At 48.3% G+C, this 25,909-nt stretch overlaps 1 protein-coding gene across 8 annotated transcripts in view; it reads right to left on the reverse strand.

Moving 5' to 3' along the window:
• Positions 1-718: 718 nt before the first annotated feature.
• Positions 719-25,909, reverse strand: part of LOC110521200 (ATP-dependent clpX-like chaperone, mitochondrial) — a 42,371-nt gene continuing 17,180 nt past the window's right edge. For all 8 annotated transcript variants that reach the window (XM_036968451.2, XM_090231012.1, XM_036968453.2 and 5 more), the window contains exons 9-15: positions 24,889-25,053; positions 23,775-23,863; positions 16,286-16,450; positions 10,193-10,492; positions 5,046-5,138; positions 4,681-4,787; positions 719-2,841 (exon numbers count right to left, since the gene is read on the reverse strand). In XM_036968451.2, the coding sequence (XP_036824346.1) occupies positions 2,760-2,841; positions 4,681-4,787; positions 5,046-5,138; positions 10,193-10,492; positions 16,286-16,450; positions 23,775-23,863; positions 24,889-25,053 (1,001 nt within the window). In that variant the 3' untranslated portion in view covers positions 719-2,759. The remainder of the gene's footprint in view (positions 2,842-4,680; positions 4,788-5,045; positions 5,139-10,192; positions 10,493-16,285; positions 16,451-23,774; positions 23,864-24,888; positions 25,054-25,909) is intronic.

Consider the following 25,909-nt stretch of genomic DNA (forward strand, 5'->3'; position numbering starts at 1 on the left):
CTGGGGGGGAGGGGTATACAGGATCTCTTTAACTATTCTTATTTAACCAGCCTGGTAACAGTATGTGTGCATTATGTGACCATTTGAGAGATTTATCAACATAGGTTTAAAAAGGGATTTTGAATTCCTTCTCAGCAAAACTTCCTGTAATCTCCATTTAACATGTTGTTTAGTCTAGAACGAAAAGGCAAGTCTGGGAAACCAACCCCATCGATTTACCCAACCTCCAGTTCTTGGCAATGTCTTCCTGGAAAGTAACAGGGAGTCCGAGGGAAGGAGAGGATTAGAGAAATGCTGATGTGTTGAGAAACAGGAACATGTTGTACAACACACTTTCAACACAGATTACACATGAGCTGCTTATGAGCTACATGGCCAGTTCTGCTCTCTAACGTGGCGGTAAACAATGGTAGTCATGGTGCCCCTCAGTGGTGCCATAGCGATGGTAGTCATGGTGCCCCTCAGTGGTGCCATAGCGATGGTAGTCATGGTGCCCCTCAGTGGTGCCATAGCGATGGTAGTCATGGTACTACATGGCCCGTTCTGCTCTCTAACATGGAGGTAAACGATGGTAGTCATGGTGCCATAGCAATGGTAGTCATGGTGCCCCTCAGTGGTATCACATTGCATTGCAAAATGGAGTTTGAACAAAACAATGCGAAGAAGCTTTGACACAATCTACATTGAGAGTGTTATAAACATGTAAGACAACAAATCATTCTGTACAGAGATATACATTTTATTTATAATATTTAAACAATCACATCAATAAATTTAGATTTTACATGTTATTATGATTGCCCGTTGAGAAGAGAAGCATAAAAGGAACTGAAAAGGAACACAAACAATTGTATTATTATGGTGATGATGATTGTATTATAATAGCACATACCAGCATTACACGACATGGAACAGCCATGGTTCAGTGTGGAGAGAAATAGTTAAAAAGGCTTAATTGCAGAAGAAGTGCCTAGTGATTGAGGGACCATTTTAGTAACACGACATACTGGAGCATTACTACAGGTGAGGTGGCGGGTGGGGGTGGGGGTGGCGGGTGTGAAGCTTGACCCAGACAGAGCAAAGTAAAACATTCAGAAAGAATATCAGAGTAAGAATCTAGGATCAGTTTATCCTTTTTAGATCAGAATGAATACTATTGTATGGACCGGGAGCACCTGATCCTAGGTCAGCAACTCTGAAACCTTTTTGAATATCAAGGGCTTGATAACGATCTAACAGTAGGTAACCCTGTGAGGTTAAAGAGAGCTGACAGGTACACTCCCTAGAGAGCGGGTTTCTAGAAGGGGGTGGGGGGTGGGGAGGATACAACACTGCAGAAATAAACATTCTCAACGTAAAAAAAGAAAGAGTCACTAGTCACTAAAAAGTCAAACGGTCAGCGTCTGAAAAAGCAGCCTATTCCTTATATAGTGCCCTATTTTTAACCAGAGGTCCTGGTCGAATAGGGTGCCATTTTGAACGCATCTCCACTCTGTTTAGTGTGCTGGAGTAGTGTGTAGTACGCTGTTATGATGTTTCCCCTAACGACAGGTGTGTTGCTGTGATACAAACGGATTCTAAACTGAAGCTTTAATACCGACAATGTACAGGCCAGTTATGTTCATTATAAATTCCGTTAAAATAGCGGATAGGACGAAATACGGAGTTAAATTACTGACAGAAAACTTTTGGCACCAATTTAACTCCATAGAAAAAAAAACATCACAATGATGACGTGCTCATTATGGAATATCATACATCTAGAGAGCTGGGTTCAAATACTACTTGAAATCATATCAAATACTTTAGCTGGGCTCAATTGAACTTCACTGTTGCAATGGAACTAACAGCATATTACCAAAAGTACAAATCTCACCCACCTGATACTCTTAAGCAGGCCAGAGAAAACACTCCAAAGTATGTATGTATGTATGTATGTATGTATGCATGTATGCATGTGAACCATTTCAAATAGTATTTGAACCCCGGTCTGCTGGTGACAGTCAGGGCATTAGTTGTATATTGTTATGTAACATTGACGATAACCATATCTACATGTACATACTACCTCAATCAGCCTGACTAACCGGTGTCTGTATGTAGCCTCGCTACTTACTGTATATAGCCTGTCTTTTTACTGTTGTTTTATTTCTTTACTAACCTATTGTTCACCTAATACCTTTTTCTGCACTATTGGTTAGAGCCTGTAAGTAAGCATTTCACTGTATTGTGTTGTATTCAGCGCACGTGACAAATAAACTTTGATTTGATAGTAAAACAGAACATTCCTAGCCCTGGTTAAGTCTTCAAGTGTAAAATATGATCCCAGTCATGTTAAATTTGTTTCCATTGTCATTTCAATCTGTAATCGCCACAACACAAGAGGAGAGAGAACAGACAAATTACACTACCTACCCCAACCATTTTTAAATATATACACTATAGCAGGTCCATTTTCATTTTCTAACAACTTAAAGAATTAGCCTACTGTCCAATTCACAGGACCAAAAAAAAAAAGAAGGTACTTCTAGAGCTCAAATCCGTGTTGTTCATTATGAAAACACTTCCTCAGAGAAAGGGTTTTATCGTGTGGTTTTAGTAGTGGTCTACAGAGCCTGACGGAGGTCTGTTTAGATGGCTCAGGGGCTGGAATTCCAGGAACCTACAGTTGGCTTCCAAATGTTCTAGAATGTGTTCTAAATGATTGTAGATGTGACAGTTGTTGAAATGAATGACTGGACAGGGGGAGGGATATCCGATCAGTTGTTAGCTGCCGCATCCACCTGTCTGGGCCAGTTCTCCTCTTCAATACCAGAGTCGTAGTCCTCCTCTGCTGGAGCCCTGGAAATATATTTACATCACAATTGAGTCATTTAGGAGATTCTCTGCGCATAACTAAAACTGAGAGCGAGAGCGAGGTAGGGTTAGTTATGCAGAGAGAGAAAGAGGGTCAGTATTAGTGGCAGGGTCAGTATTAGTGGCAGGGTCAGTATTAGTGGCAGGGTCAGTTATGCAGAGAGAGAGAGAGAGAGAGGGTCAGTATTAGTGGCAGGGTCAGTATTAGTGGCAGGGTCAGTTATGCAGAGAGAGAGAGAGGGTCAGTATTAGTGGCAGGGTCAGTATTAGTGGCAGGGTCAGTATTAGTGGCAGGGTCAAAATTAGTGGCAGGGTCAAAATTAGTGGCAGGGTCAAAATTAGTGGCAGGGTCAGTTATGCAGAGAGAGAGAGGGTCAGTATTAGTAGGAGGGTCAGTATTAGTGGCAGAGTCAGGATTAGTGGCAGGGTCAGTTATGCAGAGAGAGAGAGAGAGGGTCAATATTAGTAGGAGGGTCACTATTAGTGGCAGGGTCAGTATTAGTGGCAGGGTCAGTATTAGTGGCAGGGTCAGGATTAGTGGCAGGGTCAGGATTAGTGGCAGGGTCAGGATTAGTGGCAGGGTCAGTATTAGTGGCAGGGTCAGGATTATGGTCAGGATTAGTGGCAGGGTCAGGATTAGTGGCAGGGTCAGGATTATGGTCAGGATTAGTGGCAGGGTCAGGATTAGTGGCAGGGTCAGGATTAGTGGCAGGGTCAGGATTATGGTCAGGATTAGTGGCAGGGTCAGGATTAGTGGCAGGGTCAGGATTATGGTCAGGATTAGTGGCAGGGTCAGGATTAGTGGCAGGGTCAGGATTATGGTCAGGATTAGTGGCAGGGTCAGGATTATGGTCAGGATTAGTTGCAGGGTCAGGATTAGTGGCAGGGTCAGGATTAGTGGCAGGGTCAGGATTATGGTCAGGATTAGTGGCAGGGTCAGGATTAGTGGCAGGGTCAGGATTATGGTCAGGATTAGTGGCAGGGTCAGGATTATGGTCAGGATTAGTGGCAGGGTCAGGATTAGTGGCAGGGTCAGGATTATGGTCAGGATTAGTGGCAGGGTCAGGATTATGGTCAGGATTAGTGGCAGGGTCAGGATTAGTGGCAGGGTCAGGATTAGTGGCAGGGTCAGGATTATGGTCAGGATTAGTGGCAGGGTCAGGATTAGTGGCAGGGTCAGGATTAGTGGCAGGGTCAGGATTAGTGGCAGGGTCAGGATTATGGTCAGGATTAGTGGCAGGGTCAGGATTAGTGGCAGGGTCAGGATTAGTGGCAGGGTCAGGATTAGTGGCAGGGTCAGGATTATAGTCAGGGTCAGGATTATGGTCAGGATTAGTGGCAGGGTTAGTTATTTGGTCCTGTGTGGCTCAGTTGGTAGAGCATGGTGCTTGCAACGCCAGGGTTGTGGGTTTGATTCCCACAGGGGGGACCAGTATGAAAATGTATGAACTCACTACTGTGAGTCGCTCTGGATAACTGCTAGTTAGTGGTAGGGGAGCCGAGGTAGGGTTTGATGAGATGCGTTTTCACTTTGGCACATCACATGGGACCATAACACGGGAACTTCAGGTCAGGGTTCTGTTCTGACATGATGAAACCAACAGGTAGGACCTGCATGCCTGATGGGGTTGTTGTATACTTCTTCCACCAGGCGAGTCAGCGAATCATTGTTATTTCCAATGACGGCCTGTTTTTTTCCCCTACGTTCTTTAGTGTAAAGTGTGTTTCTCTCTTCTTTTTTTCAGCCTACCACAAATAAATCACTTGCCATGGTATAATATGATTTGAGAAGTGAGAATTAGAACCAAACAGGTGCTGACTAACCTGACGTATTGTGGTTCTGATTTGCCCAAGACGACGTCCTTGGTTAACTCCACAGACATGATGTCTGAACATGGCACCTCGAACATGGGCTCCAGAAGAAGCTTCTCCTGTAATATTTTTTTTTTAAATTTTTTAAAAGAGAGACATTTCACACAGCAAACTGAAACAGGACATGGATATTAATGAATTAAAATGAACCTTCATGGTCACAGAAATCACTCACCATAATAGAAATATCACTCATATTTATCGTCATCAATTGAAGCCATTGTGTGTATATTGTGACAGCTGATAAAATACTCAAATACCCAACTTATAGGTATTGAGCATATTGTCATCGTGCATCATTTTCTGTACTGACTGACCATGATGGACCTCAGGCCTCGGGCTCCAGTCTTTCTCTCCAGAGCCAGTCTGGCGATGGCCCTCAGAGCATCTGTGGTTACGTTCAGTTCACACTGGAACACAATGACAGAGAGAGGAATACACTGGAGGGTTAAAACAGGAACCGAGACACAGGAAGAGTGAATGTGATACGCACATCTAAAAGACAAAAAAAAAAAAAGATTATGTTTCATTGTCACATACACTGGACAGGTGCAGTGAAATGTGTTGTTTTACAGCGTCAGCCATAGTAGTACGGCACCCCTGGAGCAAATTAGGGTTAAGTGCCTTGCTCAACGGTGCATCGGCTGATTTTTCCCCTTGTCACCTTGGGTATTCGAACCAGCGACCTTTCAGTTACTGGTCCAATGCTCTAACCACTAGGATACCTGCTACACTAGACTAAACATGACAAAAACACATCCTTGATTATTGACAATATTATCTGTGTGTTTGCTAAGTAGTAGCCAGCAGTACTTGTATGTGAGCTGTAGGTAGCCAGTAGATTCTCAGCAGGGGAGATGTGGTTCCAGTCCCGAGAAAGAAGGCCTTTCCTTCCTCACCTTGTTCATGCTGAACAGGGCCTGCTGCTGCTATTACCTTGTGTTACTACTACAGTGATTCTTCCTGTAAAAGTTGCGTCATACTACAGCACACCTTGCGGGCTGCCGCAGAATTCTATTGCACGTTATTTAATTGTCAGCCATTGTTGCCGTTAGTGCTAGTTTGACCACCAGAGGGCATCTTTGAGAAGCATTTGACTTTTTGTAATATTGGCTGTACTAGAGAATTTAAAACCTTTTTTAGTAAGAACATAGTATATGGGATTGATTAAGAAATGTAGCTTAATTAATTTGATTAATATTATGGTGGTTCTAGAAAAACAAAACCCTCAGGGTTTCTGTTAGGAAAATATGGCGCTGTACAACGTGACTGTTTCCAAACTCCAATTGTAGGCTAACCAATACCCAAATGAAGATTCAGTGAAAATAACACATCTCATTGATTTAACACATATGATTGGTACATAATAAATTATCTTATTGTCACCGAATTTATCTGATTACACTCAAAACCACTGTCTCTATCAAATTATTATAATTTGTTGTTTATTTCTCGGTGCGTTAATTGGTGGGGATAAACACGTCTACATAGCCTACTGTAGTCCACTACTTTTTTTAATGTAAACATTCGTTCAGAACAATTAGCTTGATGGCAAGAGATCATGTCGCTCTCAAAAAGTATCAAGAAGAAAGGCGGATAATGAAAACCGAAGTTTCAGAGAAGACTGTATAGAGAGAGATATGCGTTCATCTCTTCATCTTTCCCAATGCCAAGCCAGTGCGTCTTATTAGCAATGAAAATATCGCTGTTTGCAAACAATTCCAATCTCAAACTAATTAGGAATCGAAGCATAGAACTTTCAGTGGCCTTCCCGCCCCATTTAGAGGCCCGACGCAGAAACTTTCAGTGGCCTTCCCGCCCCATATAGAGGCCCGACGCAGAAACATTGAATTGGTAATTGAGAGCTGCACACACCACTTTTTTTTTGCGGACATATTCCGTAACTTAAAACGGGTTAAATCTGCAGTTTACAAGGGAGAGGGAAAACAGTCGTGGACATGGTGCAAAGGCCTTTACTAGGAAGCTTGAGTTGTTGGATTTGGACTTGTCCTCTGGAAGGTTACTGCACTTCAGCACACTGAAGAAACGACAGGCGGAGGGACCAGGCCGCAGCATCGTCACAGAGCTGATGGAAGACTTCAGCACACTGAAGAAACGACAGGCAGAGGGACCAGGCCGCAGCATCGTCACAGAGCTGATGGAAGACTTCAGCACACTGAAGAAACGACAGGCTGAGGGACCAGGCCGCAGCATCGTCACAGAGCTGATGGAAGACTTCAGCACACTGAAGAAACGACAGGCAGAGGGACCAGGCCGCAGCATCGTCACAGAGCTGATGGAAGACTTCAGCACACTGAAGAAACGACAGGCAGAGGGACCAGGCCGCAGCATCGTCACAGAGCTGATGGAAGACTTCAACACACTGAAGAAACGACAGGCAGAGGGACCAGGCCGCAGCATAGTCACAGAGCTGATGGAAGACTTCAGCACACTGAAGAAACGACAGGCAGAGGGACCAGGCCGCAGCATCGTCACAGAGCTGATGGAAGACTTCAGAACACTGAAGAAACGACAGGCAGAGGGACCAGGCCACAGCCTCGTCACAGAGCTGATGGAACATTTCATCAAGCAGCTGAGGGACATCTTCTCCACCAGATTGGAAGACTACAGCATGTCTGCCCAAGGATATCATAGCGTTTGAACGTGAGCCTTTCCCAGTCCGCCCACGTGGGGAATTCTCCTCCCTTGCTAAGAAAACGATACCCTCGCTGGATGAGTTTAACAAAAAAAAAACGTAAATATAACCTTTATTTAACAAAATGCCTCCAGCTGTCCATCACTACTGTAAATAAAAACAGAATATCTAAGGGGCTTTTATATAATTATAATGCAGGGTTAAGAATTATTATACTTTTTCCCCCTTCCAAAAGAACACGGACACACACAAATACTGACGCTCCAGATACTCAACTAGTCTAAAGAAGGCCAGTTTTAATGCTTCTTTAAAATCAGTTTTTAGCTGTGCTAACATAATTGAAAAAAAAAAGGGTTTTCTAATGATCAATTAGCCCTTTAAAATTATAAACTTGGATTAGCTAACACAATGTGCCATTAGAACACAGGAGTGATGGCTGCTGATAATGGGCCTCTCTCTGTACGCCTATGTAGATATTCCATTTTTAAAAATCTGCCGTTTCCAGCTACAATAGTCATTTACAACATTAACCATGTCTACACTGTATTTCTCATCTATTTTATGTTATTTCTATGAGATTTCTAAGTGACCCCAAACTTTTGAACGACAGTGTAGTAGTTCCCCTTGCTGTACAAGGGCCGCGGCTTTTGTGGAGCGATGGGTAACGGTGCTTCGAGGGTGACTGTTGTTGATGTGTGCAGAGGGTCCCTGGTTCGAGCCCAGGTAGGGGCGAGGAGAGGGACGGAAGCAAAGCTTTTACACAAGCCCAAACTATGAAAAAAAAACAGCCCCAGACCTCCACCAAACTTTACATTTTGCACTATGCATTGGGGCAGGTAGCGTTCTCTTGGCATCCGCCAAACCCAGATTCGGCCGTCGGACTGCCAGATGGTGAAGCGTGATTCATCACTCCAGAGAACAGATTTCCACTGCTCCAGAGTCCAATAGCGGTGAGCTTTACACCACTTTCACTGACACTTGGCATTGCGCATGGTGATCTTAGGCTTCTGTGTGGAAGCTCCCGACGAACAGTTGTCGCGCTGACGTTGCTTCCAGAGACAGTTTGGAACTCGGTAGGGAGTGTTGCAACCGAGGACAGATGATTTCGGCGCGCTACGTGCTCCAGCACTCGGCAGTCCCTTTCTGTGAGCTTGTGTGGCCTACCACTTCGCGGCTGAGCCGTTGTTGCTCCTAGACGTTTCCACTTTACAATGACAGCACTTACAGCTGACCAGGGCAGCTCTAACAGGGCAGAAATTTGACAAACTGACTTGTTGGTGACGGTGGCACGTTGAAAGTCACTGAGCTCTTCAGTAGGGCCATTTTACTGCCAGTGTTTACGGACATTGCATGGCTGTATGTGCTCGAGACCTGAAATAGCCGAATCCACTCATTTGAAGGGGTGTCCAGATACATTTGTGTATATATTTTTTTACGGTTATGACAGTTATTTTAGTTTCATGACAGTCTTCATCCCTAATCATGGGTTACACAGTTATACGTTAATTGTGCCAGCCCTAAGTACTACTAATTACCTTGTCCATGCTGAACCGGGCCTGGTATTGGGGTATGACAGTGTTGGGTGGTTCTACTCCTAATTACCTTGTCCGTACTGAACTGGGCCTGGTACTGTGGTATGACAGTGTTGGGTGGTTCTACTACTAATTACCTTGTCCATGCTGAACCGGGCCTGGTACTGTGGTATGACAGTGTTGGGTGGTTCTACTAATAATTACCTTGTCCATGCTGAACCGGGCCTGGTACTGTGGTATGACAGTGTTGGGTGGTTCTACTAATAATTACCTTGTCCATGTTGAACCGGGCCTGGTACTGTGGTATGACAGTGTTGGGTGGTTCTACGAATAATTACCTTGTCCGTACTGAACCGGGCCTGGTACTGTGGTATGACAGTGTTGGGTGGTTCTACTAATAATTACCTTGTCCATGTTGAACCGGGCCTGGTACTGTGGTATGACAGTGTTGGGTGGTTCTACTAATAATTACCTTGTCCATGCTGAACCGGGCCTGGTACTGTGGTATGACAGTGTTGGGTGGTTCTACTAATAATTACCTTGTCCATGTTGAACCGGGCCTGGTACTGTGGTATGACAGTGTTGGGTGGTTCTACGAATAATTACCTTGTCCATGCTGAACCGGGCCTGGTACTGTGGTATGACAGTGTTGGGTGGTTCTACTAATAATTACCTTGTCCGTACTGAACTGGGCCTGGTACTGTGGTATGACAGTGTTGGGTGGTTCTACTACTAATGACCTTGTCCATGCTGAACCGGGCCTGGTACTGTGGTATGACAGTGTTGGGTGGTTCTACTAATAATTACCTTGTCCATGCTGAACCGGGCCTGGTACTGTGGTATGACAGTGTTGGGTGGTTCTACTAATAATTACCTTGTCCATGTTGAACCGGGCCTGGTACTGTGGTATGACAGTGTTGGGTGGTTCTACTAATAATTACCTTGTCCGTACTGAACTGGGCCTGGTACTGTGGTATGACAGTGTTGAGTGGTTCTACTAATAATTACCTTGTCCATGCTGAACAGGGCCTGGTACTGGGGTATGACAGTGTTGGGTGGTTCTACTAATAATTACCTTGTCCGTACTGAACTGGGCCTGGTACTGTGGTATGACAGTGTTGGGTGGTTCTACTAATAATTACCTTGTCCATGCTGAACCGGGCCTGGTACTGTGGTATGACAGTGTTGGGTGGTTCTACTAATAATTACCTTGTCCGTACTGAACTGGGCCTGGTACTGTGGTATGACAGTGTTGAGTGGTTCTACTAATAATTACCTTGTCCATGCTGAACAGGGCCTGGTACTGGGGTATGACGGCGTTGCGTGGTTCTGTCAGGATGCGGACCAGCGTCTCTTCATCCAGACTGTGTAGAGGCACCACCACAGGCAGACGCCCGACAAACTCCGGGATCATCCCAAACTCAATGAGGTCCCGGGCCTCCACGAGCTTCAGCAGCCGGTCCTTCTCCTCCATCTCTGCCACCATGTCGGTCTGTTCACTACTGTTAGCCAGGTCGGCTGCTGCCGCCGCACGACGGCCCTTACCCATGTTGGAGGGCGTGCCAAAGCCCAGGTACTATAAAGGAGAAGAAGATTAGCGGGTGTGTTGAAGTCCAGCTACTAGACAAAAACTACAGAAAGTGATAACACTAAAACACTGAAGAAATTAGACGTCTGGAGAAGATCGCCAGGTCTAGACATTCATGTTACATTCCTGAAAATAATACATTAAAAAGGGACAAATAACTAAACTGCTCAGATAAGAGACACTCTTTGTTGACCAAGTATTTTAGAGAGGAAATAATCAAAGGACTACAGCCCGTTTACAGGTCTGGGTGGATACACAGAGGACTACAGCCCTTTACAGGTCTGGGTGGATACACAGAGGACTACAGCCCTTTACAGGTCTGGGTGGATACACAGAGGACTACAGCCCGTTTACAGGTCTGGGTGGATACACAGAGGACTACAGCCCTTTACAGGTCTGGGTGGATACACAGAGGACTACAGCCCGTTTACAGGTCTGGGTGGATACACAGAGGACTACAGCCCGTTTACAGGTCTGGGTGGATACACAGAGGACTACAGCCTTATTACAGGTCTGGGTGGATACACAGAGGACTACAGCCTTATTACAGGTCTGGGTGGATACACAGAGGACTACAGCCTTTTACAGGTCTGGGTGGATACACAGAGGACTACAGCCTTTTACAGGTCTGGGTGGATACACAGAGGACTACAGCCCTTTACAGGTCTGGGTGGATACACAGAGGACTACAGCCTTATTACAGGTCTGGGTGGATACACAGAGGACTACAGCCTTTTTACAGGTCTGGGTGGATACACAGAGGACTACAGCCTTATTACAGGTCTGGGTGGATACACAGAGGACTACAGCCTTATTACAGGTCTGGGTGGATACACAGAGGACTACAGCCTTTTTACAGGTCTGGGTGGATACACAGAGGACTACAGCCTTATTACAGGTCTGGGTGGATACACAGAGGACTACAGCCTTATTACAGGTCTGGGTGGATACACAGAGGACTACAGCCTTATTACAGGTCAGGGTGGATACACAGAGGACTACAGCCCGCTTACTGGTCTGGGTGGATACACAGAGGACTACAGCCTTTTACAGGTCTGGGTGGATACACAGAGGACTATAGCCCTTTTTACAGGTCTGGGTGGATACACAGAGGACTACAGCCCGTTTACTGGTCTGGGTGGATACACAGAGGACTACAGCCTTATTACAGGTCTGGGTGGATACACAGAGGACTACAGCATTATTACAGGTCTGGGTGGATACACAGAGGACTACAGCCTTTTACAGGTCTGGGTGGATACACAGAGGACTACAGCATTATTACAGGTCTGGGTGGATACACAGAGGACTACAGCCTTATTACAGGTCTGGGTGGATACACAGAGGACTACAGCCCTTTACAGGTCTGGGTGGATACACAGAGGACTACAGCCTTTTACAAGTCTGGGTGGATACACAGAGGACTACAGCCTTTTACAAGTCTGGGTGGATACACAGAGGACTACAGCATTATTACAGGTCTGGGTGGATACACAGAGGACTACAGCCCTTTACAGGTCTGGGTGGATACACAGAGGACTACAGCCCTTTACAGGTCTGGGTGGATACACAGAGGACTACAGCCCTTTACAGGTCTGGGTGGATACACAGAGGACTACAGCCCGTTTACAGGTCTGGGTGGATACACAGAGGACTACAGCCCTTTACAGGTCTGGGTGGATACACAGAGGACTACAGCCCGTTTACAGGTCTGGGTGGATACACAGAGGACTACAGCCCGTTTACAGGTCTGGGTGGATACACAGAGGACTACAGCCTTATTACAGGTCTGGGTGGATACACAGAGGACTACAGCCCGTTTACAGGTCTGGGTGGATACACAGAGGACTACAGCCTTTTACAGGTCTGGGTGGATACACAGAGGACTACAGCATTATTACAGGTCTGGGTGGATACACAGAGGACTACAGCCTTATTACAGGTCTGGGTGGATACACAGAGGACTACAGCCCTTTACAGGTCTGGGTGGATACACAGAGGACTACAGCCTTTTACAGGTCTGGGTGGATACACAGAGGACTACAGCCCGTTTCCAGGTCTGGGTGGATACACAGAGGACTACAGCCCGTTTACAGGTCTGGGTGGATACACAGAGGACTACAGCCTTATTACAGGTCTGGGTGGATACACAGAGGACTACAGCCCGTTTACAGGTCTGGGTGGATACACAGAGGACTACAGCCCGTTTACAGGTCTGGGTGGATACACAGAGGACTACAGCCCTTTTACAGGTCTGGGTGGATACACAGAGGACTAAAGCCCTTTTACAGGTCTGGGTGGATACACAGAGGACTAAAGCCCTTTTTACAGGTCTGGGTGGATACACAGAGGACTACAGCATTATTACAGGTCTGGGTGGATACACAGAGGACTACAGCCCGTTTACTGGTCTGGGTGGATACACAGAGGACTACAGCCCGTTTACTGGTCTGGGTGGATACACAGAGGACTACAGCCCGTTTACTGGTCTGGGTGGATACACAGAGGACTACAGCCTTATTACAGGTCTGGGTGGATACACAGAGGACTACAGCATTATTACAGGTCTGGGTGGATACACAGAGGACTATAGCCCTTTTTACAGGTCTGGGTGGATACACAGAGGACTACAGCCTTTTACAGGTCTGGGTGGATACACAGAGGACTACAGCATTATTACAGGTCTGGGTGGATACACAGAGGACTACAGCCTTATTACAGGTCTGGGTGGATACACAGAGGACTACAGCCCTTTACAGGTCTGGGTGGATACACAGAGGACTACAGCCTTTTACAAGTCTGGGTGGATACACAGAGGACTACAGCCTTTTACAAGTCTGGGTGGATACACAGAGGACTACAGCATTATTACAGGTCTGGGTGGATACACAGAGGACTACAGCCCTTTACAGGTCTGGGTGGATACACAGAGGACTACAGCCCTTTACAGGTCTGGGTGGATACACAGAGGACTACAGCCCTTTACAGGTCTGGGTGGATACACAGAGGACTACAGCCCGTTTACAGGTCTGGGTGGATACACAGAGGACTACAGCCCTTTACAGGTCTGGGTGGATACACAGAGGACTACAGCCCGTTTACAGGTCTGGGTGGATACACAGAGGACTACAGCCCGTTTACAGGTCTGGGTGGATACACAGAGGACTACAGCCTTATTACAGGTCTGGGTGGATACACAGAGGACTACAGCCCGTTTACAGGTCTGGGTGGATACACAGAGGACTACAGCCTTTTACAGGTCTGGGTGGATACACAGAGGACTACAGCATTATTACAGGTCTGGGTGGATACACAGAGGACTACAGCCTTATTACAGGTCTGGGTGGATACACAGAGGACTACAGCCCTTTACAGGTCTGGGTGGATACACAGAGGACTACAGCCTTTTACAGGTCTGGGTGGATACACAGAGGACTACAGCCCGTTTCCAGGTCTGGGTGGATACACAGAGGACTACAGCCTTTTACAGGTCTGGGTGGATACACAGAGGACTACAGCCCGTTTACAGGTCTGGGTGGATACACAGAGGACTACAGCCCGTTTACAGGTCTGGGTGGATACACAGAGGACTACAGCCCGTTTACAGGTCTGGGTGGATACACAGAGGACTACAGCCTTATTACTGGTCTGGGTGGATACACAGAGGACTACAGCCCGTTTACAGGTCTGGGTGGATACACAGAGGACTACAGCTCGTTTACAGGTCTGGGTGGATACACAGAGGACTACAGCCCGTTTACATGTCAGGGTGGATACACAGAGGACTACAGCCTTATTACAGGTCTGGGTGGATACACAGAGGACTACAGCCTTTTACAGGTCTTGGTGGATACACAGAGGACTACAGCCTTATTAAAGGTCAGGGTGGATACACAGAGGACTACAGCCTTATTACAGGACAGGGTGGATACACAGAGGACTACAGCCTTATTACAGGTCAGGGTGGATACACAGAGGACTACAGCCTTATTACAGGTCTGGGTTGATACACAGAGGACTACAGCCCTTTACAGGTCAGGGTGGATACACAGAGGACTACAGCCTTATTACAGGTCTGGGTGGATACACAGAGGACTACAGCCCTTTACAGGTCTGGGTGGATACACAGAGGACTACAGCCCTTTACAGGTCTGGATGGATACACAGAGGACTACAGCCCTTTACAGGTCTGGGTGGATACACAGAGGACTACAGCCTTATTACAGGTCTGGGTGGATTCACAGAGGACTACAGCCTTTTACAGGTCTGGGTGGATACACAGAGGACTACAGCCTTATTACAGGTCTGGGTGGATACACAGAGGACTACAGCCCTTTACAGGTCTGGGTGGATACACAGAGGACTACAGCCTTATTACAGGTCTGGGTGGATACACAGAGGACTACAGCCCTTTACAGGTCTGGGTGGATACACAGAGGACTACAGCCTTTTACAGGTCTGGGTGGATACACAGAGGACTACAGCCCGTTTCCAGGTCTGGGTGGATACACAGAGGACTACAGCCTTTTACAGGTCTGGGTGGATACACAGAGGACTACAGCCCGTTTACAGGTCTGGGTGGATACACAGAGGACTACAGCCCGTTTACAGGTCTGGGTGGATACACAGAGGACTACAGCCCGTTTACAGGTCTGGGTGGATACACAGAGGACTACAGCCTTATTACTGGTCTGGGTGGATACACAGAGGACTACAGCCCGTTTACAGGTCTGGGTGGATACACAGAGGACTACAGCTCGTTTACAGGTCTGGGTGGATACACAGAGGACTACAGCCCGTTTACATGTCAGGGTGGATACACAGAGGACTACAGCCTTATTACAGGTCTGGGTGGATACACAGAGGACTACAGCCTTTTACAGGTCTGGGTGGATACACAGAGGACTACAGCCTTATTACAGGTCAGGGTGGATACACAGAGGACTACAGCCTTATTACAGGACAGGGTGGATACACAGAGGACTACAGCCTTATTACAGGTCAGGGTCGATACACAGAGGACTACAGCCTTATTACAGGTCTGGGTTGATACACAGAGGACTACAGCCCTTTACAGGTCAGGGTGGATACACAGAGGACTACAGCCTTATTACAGGTCTGGGTGGATACACAGAGGACTACAGCCCTTTACAGGTCTGGGTGGATACACAGAGGACTACAGCCCTTTACAGGTCTGGATGGATACACAGAGGACTACAGCCCTTTACAGGTCTGGGTGGATACACAGAGGACTACAGCCTTATTACAGGTCTGGGTGGATTCACAGAGGACTACAGCCTTTTACAGGTCTGGGTGGATACACAGAGGACTACAGCCTTATTACAGGTCTGGGTGGATACACAGAGGACTACAGCCCTTTACAGGTCTGGGTGGATACACAGAGGACTACAGCCTTATTACAGGTCTGGGTGGATACACAGAGGACTACAGCCTTTTACAGGTCAGGGTGGATGCACAGAGGACTACAGCCTTATTACAGGTCAGGGTGGATACACAGAGGACTACAGCCTTATTACAGGTCAGGGTGGATACACAGAGGACTACAGCCTTATTACAGGTCTGGGTGGATACACAGAGGACTACAGCCTTTTACAGGTCTGGGTGGATACACAGAGGACTACAGCCCTTTACAGGTCTGGGTGGATACACAGAGGACTACAGCTTTATTACAGGTCTGGGTGGATACACAGAGGACTACAGCCTTATTACAGGTCAGGGTGGATACACAGAGGGAAAATAATAATTATATTTCTTACTCACCTTTTCATTCTTCCGTCTGCTGACGATTCTGTCGAGTCCGTTGAAGGCCCCTGACGCTACGAACAGGATGTTAGTGGTGTCCACCTGCACCGTCTCTCCCCTCAACTTCCTGGAGTTCTTCTCTGGAACGTTCACTATCGTGCCCTCCAGGAGTTTGAGCAGACCCTACAAACAAAACGCTTGTCTAACACTTAACGCCTCCCATACCATACACAATGCATTCAGAAAGCATTTCACACCTCTTGACTTTTTGTTATGTTACCAAAGTGAGGAGATTCAAATGGATTTGTAATTTTGTTGTTGTTGTCAACTATCAACAAAATTATATATAATTATTATTATTATTTTTTTTTAATGAATGGAAAATAAAAAAACTCATATCTTGATAAGGTAAGTATTTAATACATGTTAGAATCACCTTTGGCAGCGATTACAGCTGAGACAGAGGGAGTTAGGGAGAGACACAGAAAAACTTTCCTAATGGACACAAATAAAGCATCATTATCAGAGGTATGTAGAGGACGGCAGTGTTTAAAACATTAACTAAAGTATCCTTGTTTATTTGACCTTTATTTAACTAGGCAAGTCAGTTAAGAACAAATTATTATTTTCAATGACGGCCTACCGGGGAACAGTGGGTTAACTGCCTTGTTCAGGGGGCAGAATGACAGATTTGTGCCTTGTCAGCTCGGGCGATACGATCTTGCAACCTTTCGGTTCCAAGTCCAACCCTCCAGCCACTAGGCTACCTGCCGCCCCTACCCTCTAACCACTAGGCTACCTGCCGCCCCTACCCTCTAACCACTAGGCTACCTGCCACCTCTACACTCTAACCACTAGGCTACCCTGCCGCCCCTACCCTCTAACCACTAGGCTACCCTGCCACCCCTACACTCTAACCACTAGGCTACCCTGCCGCCCCTACCCTCTAACCACTAGGCTACCTGCCGCCCCTACCCTCTAACCACTAGGCTACCTGCCGCCCCTACCCTCTAACCACTAGGCTACCTGCCGCCCCTACCCTCTAACCACTAGGCTACCTGCCGCCCCTACCCTCTAACCACTAGGCTACCTGCCGCCCCTACCCTCTAACCACTAGGCTACCTGCCGCCCCTACCCTCTAACCACTAGGCTACCTGCCGCCCCTACCCTCTAACCACTAGGCTACCTGCCACCTCTACACTCTAACCACTAGGCTACCCTGCCACCTCTACACTCTAACCACTAGGCTACCTGCCGCCCCTACCCTCTAACCACTAGGCTACCTGCCGCCCCTACACTCTAACCACTAGTCTACCCTGCCGCCCCTACCCTCTAACCACTAGGCTACCCTGCCGCCCCTACCCTCTAACCACTAGGCTACCTGCCGCCCCTACCCTCTAACCACTAGGCTACCTGCCGCCCCTACCCTCTAACCACTAGGCTACCTGCCGCCCCTACCCTCTAACCACTAGGCTACCCTGCCGCCCCTACCCTCTAACCACTAGGCTACCTGCCGCCCCTACCCTCTAACCACTAGGCTACCTGCCGCCCCTACCCTCTAACCACTAGGCTACCTGCCGCCCCTACCCTCTAACCACTAGTCTACCTGCCGCCCCTACCCTCTAACCACTAGGCTACCTGCCGCCCCTACCCTCTAACCACTAGGCTACCTGCCGCCCCTACCCTCTAACCACTAGGCTACCTGCCGCCCCTACCCTCTAACCACTAGTCTACCTGCCGCCCCTACCCTCTAACCACTAGGCTACCTGCCGCCCCTACCCTCTAACCACTAGGCTACCTGCCGCCCCTACCCTCTAACCACTAGGCTACCTGCCGCCCCTACACTCTAACCACTAGTCTACCCTGCCGCCCCTACCCTCTAACCACTAGGCTACCTGCCGCCCCTACCCTCTAACCACTAGGCTACCTGCCGCCCCTACCCTCTAACCACTAGGCTACCTGCCACCTCTACACTCTAACCACTAGGCTACCTGCCACCTCTACACTCTAACCACTAGGCTACCCTGCCACCTCTACACTCTAACCACTAGGCTACCCTGCCGCCTCTACACTCTAACCACTAGGCTACCTGCCGCCCCTACCCTCTAACCACTAGGCTACCTGCCACCTCTACACTCTAACCACTAGGCTACCTGCCGCCCCTACCCTCTAACCACTAGTCTACCTGCCGCCCCTACCCTCTAACCACTAGGCTACCTGCCGCCCCTACCCTCTAACCACTAGGCTACCTGCCGCCCCTACCCTCTAACCACTAGGCTACCTGCCGCCCCTACCCTCTAACCACTAGGCTACCTGCCGCCCCTACCCTCTAACCACTAGTCTACCTGCCGCCCCTACCCTCTAACCACTAGTCTACCTGCCGCCCCTACCCTCTAACCACTAGGCTACCTGCCGCCCCTACCCTCTAACCACTAGGCTACCTGCCGCCCCTACACTCTAACCACTAGGCTACCTGCCGCCCCTACCCTCTAACCACTAGGCTACCCTGCCGCCCCTACCCTCTAACCACTAGGCTACCTGCCGCCCCTACCCTCTAACCACTAGGCTACCTGCCGCCCCTACCCTCTAACCACTAGGCTACCTGCCACCTCTACACTCTAACCACTAGGCTACCTGCCACCTCTACACTCTAACCACTAGGCTACCCTGCCACCTCTACACTCTAACCACTAGGCTACCCTGCCGCCTCTACACTCTAACCACTAGGCTACCTGCCGCCCCTACCCTCTAACCACTAGGCTACCTGCCACCTCTACACTCTAACCACTAGGCTACCTGCCGCCCCTACCCTCTAACCACTAGGCTACCTGCCGCCCCTACCCTCTAACCACTAGGCTACCTGCCGCCCCTACCCTCTAACCACTAGGCTACCTGCCGCCCCTACCCTCTAACCACTAGGCTACCCTGCCGCCCCTACCCTCTAACCACTAGGCTACCCTGCCGCCCCTACCCTCTAACCACTAGGCTACCTGCCGCCCCTACCCTCTAACCACTAGGCTACCTGCCGCCCCTACCCTCTAACCACTAGGCTACCTGCCGCCCCTACCCTCTAACCACTAGGCTACCTGCCGCCCCTACCCTCTAACCACTAGTCTACCTGCCGCCCCTACCCTCTAACCACTAGGCTACCTGCCGCCCCTACCCTCTAACCACTAGGCTACCTGCCGCCCCTACCCTCTAACCACTAGGCTACCTGCCGCCCCTACACTCTAACCACTAGTCTACCCTGCCGCCCCTACCCTCTAACCACTAGGCTACCTGCCGCCCCTACCCTCTAACCACTAGGCTACCTGCCGCCCCTACCCTCTAACCACTAGGCTACCTGCCACCTCTACACTCTAACCACTAGGTTACCTGCCACCTCTACACTCTAACCACTAGGCTACCTGCCACCTCTACACTCTAACCACTAGGCTACCTGCCACCTCTACACTCTAACCACTAGGCTACCCTGCCACCTCTACACTCTAACCACTAGGCTACCTGCCACCTCTACACTCTAACCACTAGGCTACCTGCCACCTCTACACTCTAACCACTAGGCTACCTGCCGCCCCTACCCTCTAACCACTAGGCTACCTGCCGCCCCTACCCTCTAACCACTAGGCTACCTGCCGCCCCTACCCTCTAACCACTAGGCTACCTGCCGCCCCTACCCTCTAACCACTAGGCTACCTGCCGCCCCTACCCTCTAACCACTAGGCTACCTGCCGCCCCTACCCTCTAACCACTAGGCTACCTGCCGCCCCTACCCTCTAACCACTAGGCTACCCTGCCGCCCCTACCCTCTAACCACTAGGCTACCTGCCACCTCTACACTCTAACCACTAGGCTACCTGCCACCTCTACACTCTAACCACTAGGCTACCTGCCACCTCTACACTCTAACCACTAGGCTGCCTGCCTCCTCTACACTCTAACCACTAGGCTACCTGCCGCCCCTACCCTCTAACCACTAGGCTACCTGCCGCCCCTACCCTCTAACCACTAGGCTACCTGCCGCCCCTACCCTCTAACCACTAGGCTACCCTGCCGCCCCTACCCTCTAACCACTAGGCTACCTGCCGCCCCTACCCTCTAACCACTAGGCTACCTGCCGCCCCTACCCTCTAACCACTAGGCTACCTGCCGCCCCTACCCTCTAACCACTAGGCTACCTGCCGCCCCTACCCTCTAACCACTAGGCTACCTGCCGCCCCTACCCTCTAACCACTAGGCTACCTGCCGCCCCTACCCTCTAACCACTAGGCTACCTGCCGCCCCTACCCTCTAACCACTAGGCTACCTGCCGCCCCTACCCTCTAACCACTAGGCTACCCTGCCGCCCCTACCCTCTAACCACTAGGCTACCCTGCCGCCCCTACCCTCTAACCACTAGGCTACCTGCCGCTCCTACCCTCTAACCACTAGGCTACCCTGCCGCCCCTACCCTCTAACCACTAGGCTACCTGCCGCCCCTACACTCTAACCACTAGGCTACCTGCCGCCCCTACCCTCTAACCACTAGGCTACCTGCCACCTCTACACTCTAACCACTAGGCTACCTGCCACCTCTACACTCTAACCACTAGGCTACCTGCCGCCCCTACACTCTAACCACTAGGCTACCTGCCGCCCCTACACTCTAACCACTAGGCTACCTGCCGCCCCTACCCTCTAACCACTAGGCTACCTGCCACCTCTACACTCTAACCACTAGGCTACCTGCCGCCTCTACCCTCTAACCACTAGGCTACCTGCCGCCCCTACACTCTAACCACTAGGCTACCTGCCACCTCTACACTCTAACCACTAGGCTACCTGCCACCTCTACACTCTAACCACTAGGCTACCTGCCGCCTCTACCCTCTAACCACTAGGCTACCTGCCGCCTCTACACTCTAACCACTAGGCTACCTGCCGCCTCTACCCTCTAACCACTAGGCTACCTGCCGCCCCTACCCTCTAACCACTAGGCTACCTGCCGCACCTACCCTCTAACCACTAGGCTACCTGCCGCTCCTACCCTCTAACCACTAGGCTACCTGCCGCTCCTACCCTCTAACCACTAGGTTACCTGCCGCCCCTACCCTCTAACCACTAGGCTACCTGCCGCCCCAAAATCATTTGAGGTATGTATCAGACCTGCCGTCTGTTTGAACATTAAATAAAGTGTCATACAGGGATGCAAAATGGTGAGGGCCTAAAAACGTTTTTGTTGCATCAAAACACGCAAAAAAAAATCCCTGCTAGGGGGAAATGTGAGCTTTAACTATTTAAACAACACAGAATGATGATCGGACTTTTTTAAAGAAAGCAATCCAATGTTATTTGTTGCCAAGACTTTACTGCAAACGACACTCAAATCAAACAATACACTCATTTTGCAGTTAGCCAAACAATACACTCATATTGCAGTTAGCCAAACAATACACTAATATTGCAGTTAGCCATGACAGCCTTTACAATAGAAGGCTTGTGGCCACACCCATCTAAATTTTGCACTGGGGGGGGGGGGGGGGGGGGACGAAGACGACTCATCTTAAAGTAGAAATAGAATAAAACAAACAGGCATTCTATTTTTAACTCAAAATATTTGGCCACTATAGTAGACATCGATCAAGTGCACAAGGCTACATGTGTGCAAAAATAACATTCACCGAGTTAAAAATGTAATAGTTCCCCCTCACTCACAGACAAGTGTTACTGTCATGTTCAACACAACTAAAGCAATATCATAGGGCTACACACTGCACATTATTACACTGTACACTTTCTGCCTGTGGACATCTGTTCTACAACGTGCCAGCAGAGCATGATACCCTTTTGTGGCATAATTGATCTCTTTCAGGCAGAGAGTAACACCTGACATACCCATTTGTATCCACTGTATTGAAGAAGTGAGAAAGAGGGAAAGTGTGTGGTGTTCTTTTCACCTCTACAGTGGCAACCAGTTTAAACCAGGCCCAGCTCCAGCTACACTTCATCCCTGAATCCACTTGTTTAACAAGCAACGCCTCATTTTCACCCTAATTCTCTCATTCTGAAAATTAACCACACACTGTAGAGGGAAAACACTGGTTCATAGATAGTAGTTAGTTTGTTAGCTAGTTATCTAGTCAACATTTCACACAGATTGCCAGGGTCCAGTAAGCAACTAACGCGTTATAACTTGGAAGGGCAAGGAGTCGTATACCAGTTAATACTATAGTGAATTGGTTAGGTTATTAATGTTAGCTTATCTGGTGTCGTAACGATAGCTAGCTAACGCTAGCTGTGACTTTATTAGCCAGTTCATTTTCACACTATAAACTAAATTATTTGATCAGATGTTGCTCAACATTTCTCTGGCTAGCTAATGGAGAATTCGACCCAGCTAACAAGATAACGTTACTTAATTAAAAATGCTAACAATACTTGTCCCACCACACTTTCTCCCTCACCTCAAACTTTCCAAATGGCAGTTTTTTTTTTCTTTTCTTTTCGGTTACAGCTCATGAAGTACGCTTCCTCACCTTCTCACCCCCATCTCCGTGGTCAGGCTTCTCACCTACCTCTTCGTTACCGTCCAGGGGACGCGCTGCTGTAACTGTCAAACTGCCTTTCTACTCTCTGCTGTCTTCCCAGGGTGCACGCTGATGCTGTAACTGTCAAACTGCCTTTCTACTCTCTGCTGTCTTCCCAGGGTGCACGCTGATGCTGTAACTGTCAAACTGCCTTTCTACTCTCTGCTGTCTTCCCAGGGTGCACGCTGATGCTGTAACTGTCAAACTGCCTTTCTACTCTCTGCTGTCTTCCCAGGGTGCACGCTGATGCTGTAACTGTCAAACTGCCTTCCTACTCTCTGCTGTCTTCCCAGGGTGCACGCTGATGCTGTAACTGTCAAACTGCCTTCCTACTCTCTGCTGTCTTCCCAGGGTGCACGCTGATGCTGTAACTGTCAAACTGCCTTCCTACTCTCTGCTGTCTTCCCAGGGTGCACGCTGATGCTGTAACTGTCAAACTGCCTTCCTACTCTCTGCTGTCTTCCCAGGGTGCACGCTGATGCTGTAACTGTCAAACTGCCTTTCTACTCTCTGCTGTCTTCCCAAGGTGCACGCTGATGCTGTAACTATCAAATTGGTTGTCTCTTCCCTCTTCAGTAGCGTGCTGCATTCTGTTGTTATGTGGACGATTGGCTGAGACTTGGATACAGACAGTATAGCGGTAAACACGCATCACTTGTTCACTTACAGCCAGTAGTGATCCAAAGCACCCCCCCTCCATCGGCTCTACACGAATCAGGTAGGTCACCTATTTTGTATTAAAAATGTCAAATTTCTGCTAAAGGTGACTAGTTTGCATCCTTGATCATTATTAGAGGTACGTAGATGACAGGGCGAGTGTTTGAACATTAACTAAAGTATCATTATTAGAGGTAGTGTAGTGTTAAAGATAGAGTTGAATACCTCCCTCTACACACTAGAGGCATCTACTAGACTTGTGGACAGCGTAGAACAGTACTGACCTGTTGTACACCCTCTCCTCCTACATCTCTGAGCTGGTGGATCCCAGGAACACTGCCGATCTTGTCCACCTCATCCAGAAACACTATGCCTATTGTACAGGGAAACCACAGAAAAAAATGACAACTTTATCGTCTAATGGGAATCAGAAATGGGTCTTTTTTTTCTGTCCTAGGTTATTCCCAACCTCTCTCTATACATCACACACAGAGACAGACACACAGAGACAGAGACACAGAGAGAGTACAAGAGGCAGGAAACAGCACAGGGTCAGCTGTGGAACAGCACGCTGGAGCAGGTTAGCTCAGTAAACAAGTAGTTGAAAAATCTGTCGGGAAGTGAGCTGGCAACCGAAGGGTTGCTGGTATCAACTCATAGATGCCATTGCCTGCCATTGTGTCCATTGAGCAAGGCACCCACCACAACAACTGCTCCAACCCAGAAACTGGGCACCCAGAAACTCTCCAACCTGGGTGTCTTTCGGAGGGGTAAGGACAAAACCATATATTGTTCAAAGGGGCTTATGTAATTAGGAAGTTGCAGAATAAAATTGCAGAACACAGTCCAAATGCAGTTCTATTTTCATAATACTGGGGCTTGTAAAACAGGACTATTAAAGAGATTCTCCGGTACTTTGTATAGTTTTTAGCCAGTAGTTCTGAAAGTAGTGCTCACGAGCACATTTTGGTCCCCCAAAATGGTGTACTACGTCACATCATGTACAGAAAAATGCACCACGTCATTGCGCTCTCTCGCTCTCTCTCTGCTGTGTCCACTGAGCTGTTGGGCTCGCCGTGCAACGTCATTAGATAACACAGGCCTCTTGCTCACTCAAATGCGAAGGGCTGAAGCTCATTGGCTAGAACTTGAATTGTTAGGGGGCTGGCCCATGCGGGGGGAAATGTAGGGAAAATGGCACGGCACATCTCCAAGAATACAGTTACTTTAACTGATTTGGTGGCTAATTGAGGTAAAACTCCTCATAGATTATCCATGAACTGCACATTGACACATTCAGCCCCAGAAGCCAAATATTTTCTTAGTCGCCATAGTACCGGAGCATGTCTTTAAACAGTCGTAAAATAACCCAGAAAACAGAGTTTGTGATTCACCCACCTTGCTGTGCTTTATCCACAGAGTAGTTTGCATCCTGCAGCAGCTTGGCGATAACAGACTCGATATCCTCCCCCACGTAGCCAGCCTGGGTCAGGGTGGTACAATCACAGATGGCAAAAGGTACATCTAGACACTTGGCCAGGGTCTGGGCCAACAATGTCTTGCCTGGGAAAGTACAGTAAAGAATGTGTAAGGACAGTAAGGATGTATTTCACTGCTGTTTATTTGTTTGTTAGTAAATAAATAGATAGATAGATAGATAGATAGATAGATAGATAGATATGGGAGATCATTTTTTTTTATCATACTCGAGTTCTACTGAAATAATATCAGTGTAGATGAGGGAAGGGCAAGTTTAAATAAAACCACGACAGCCAGACAACCCAGTGCATGAATCAAATGATTTGCATTTGAATGGAGTGGAAAATGGCTGCCTTGTAAGGTAAGTCACTTTAATGTTTCAAGCAGATTACACATATAACGTCCTGCCTGGTTGGCCCTGTCCGGGGGTATCTTTGGACGTGGCCACTATGTCCCCCGACTCCCCCTGTCTCAGCCTCCAGTATCTATGCTGCAATAGCCTATGTGCCGGGGGGCTAGGGTCAGTCCGATACAGCTGGTGAAATTCTCCTGTCTTATCTGGTGTCCTGTGTGAATTTAAGTATGCTCCCTCTAATTCTTTCTCTCTCCCTAGGACCATGTCTCAGGACTACCTGGCCTGACCATGGCTGTCCCCAGTCCACCTGGTCGCGCTACTGATCCAGTTTCAACTGTCCTGCCTTTGTCTGTGACAGACCCCCCCCAACCAAATCTCGCTTAAGGTCCTCAAAATGATGAACACTACCCAAATAAAATCAAATGTTATTGGTCACATACACATGGTTAGCAGATGTTAACGCGAGTGTAGCGAAATGCTTGTGCTTCTAGTTCCGACCGTGCAGTAATATCTAACAAGTAATCTAACAATTCCCCAACAACTACCTAATACACACACATCTAAAGGGGGGAATGAGAATATGTA

Source organism: Oncorhynchus mykiss, chromosome 4 (genome assembly GCF_057628025.1).
Source record: "Oncorhynchus mykiss isolate SJ-2025 chromosome 4, ASM5762802v1, whole genome shotgun sequence".
NCBI lineage: Eukaryota > Metazoa > Chordata > Actinopteri > Salmoniformes > Salmonidae > Oncorhynchus > Oncorhynchus mykiss.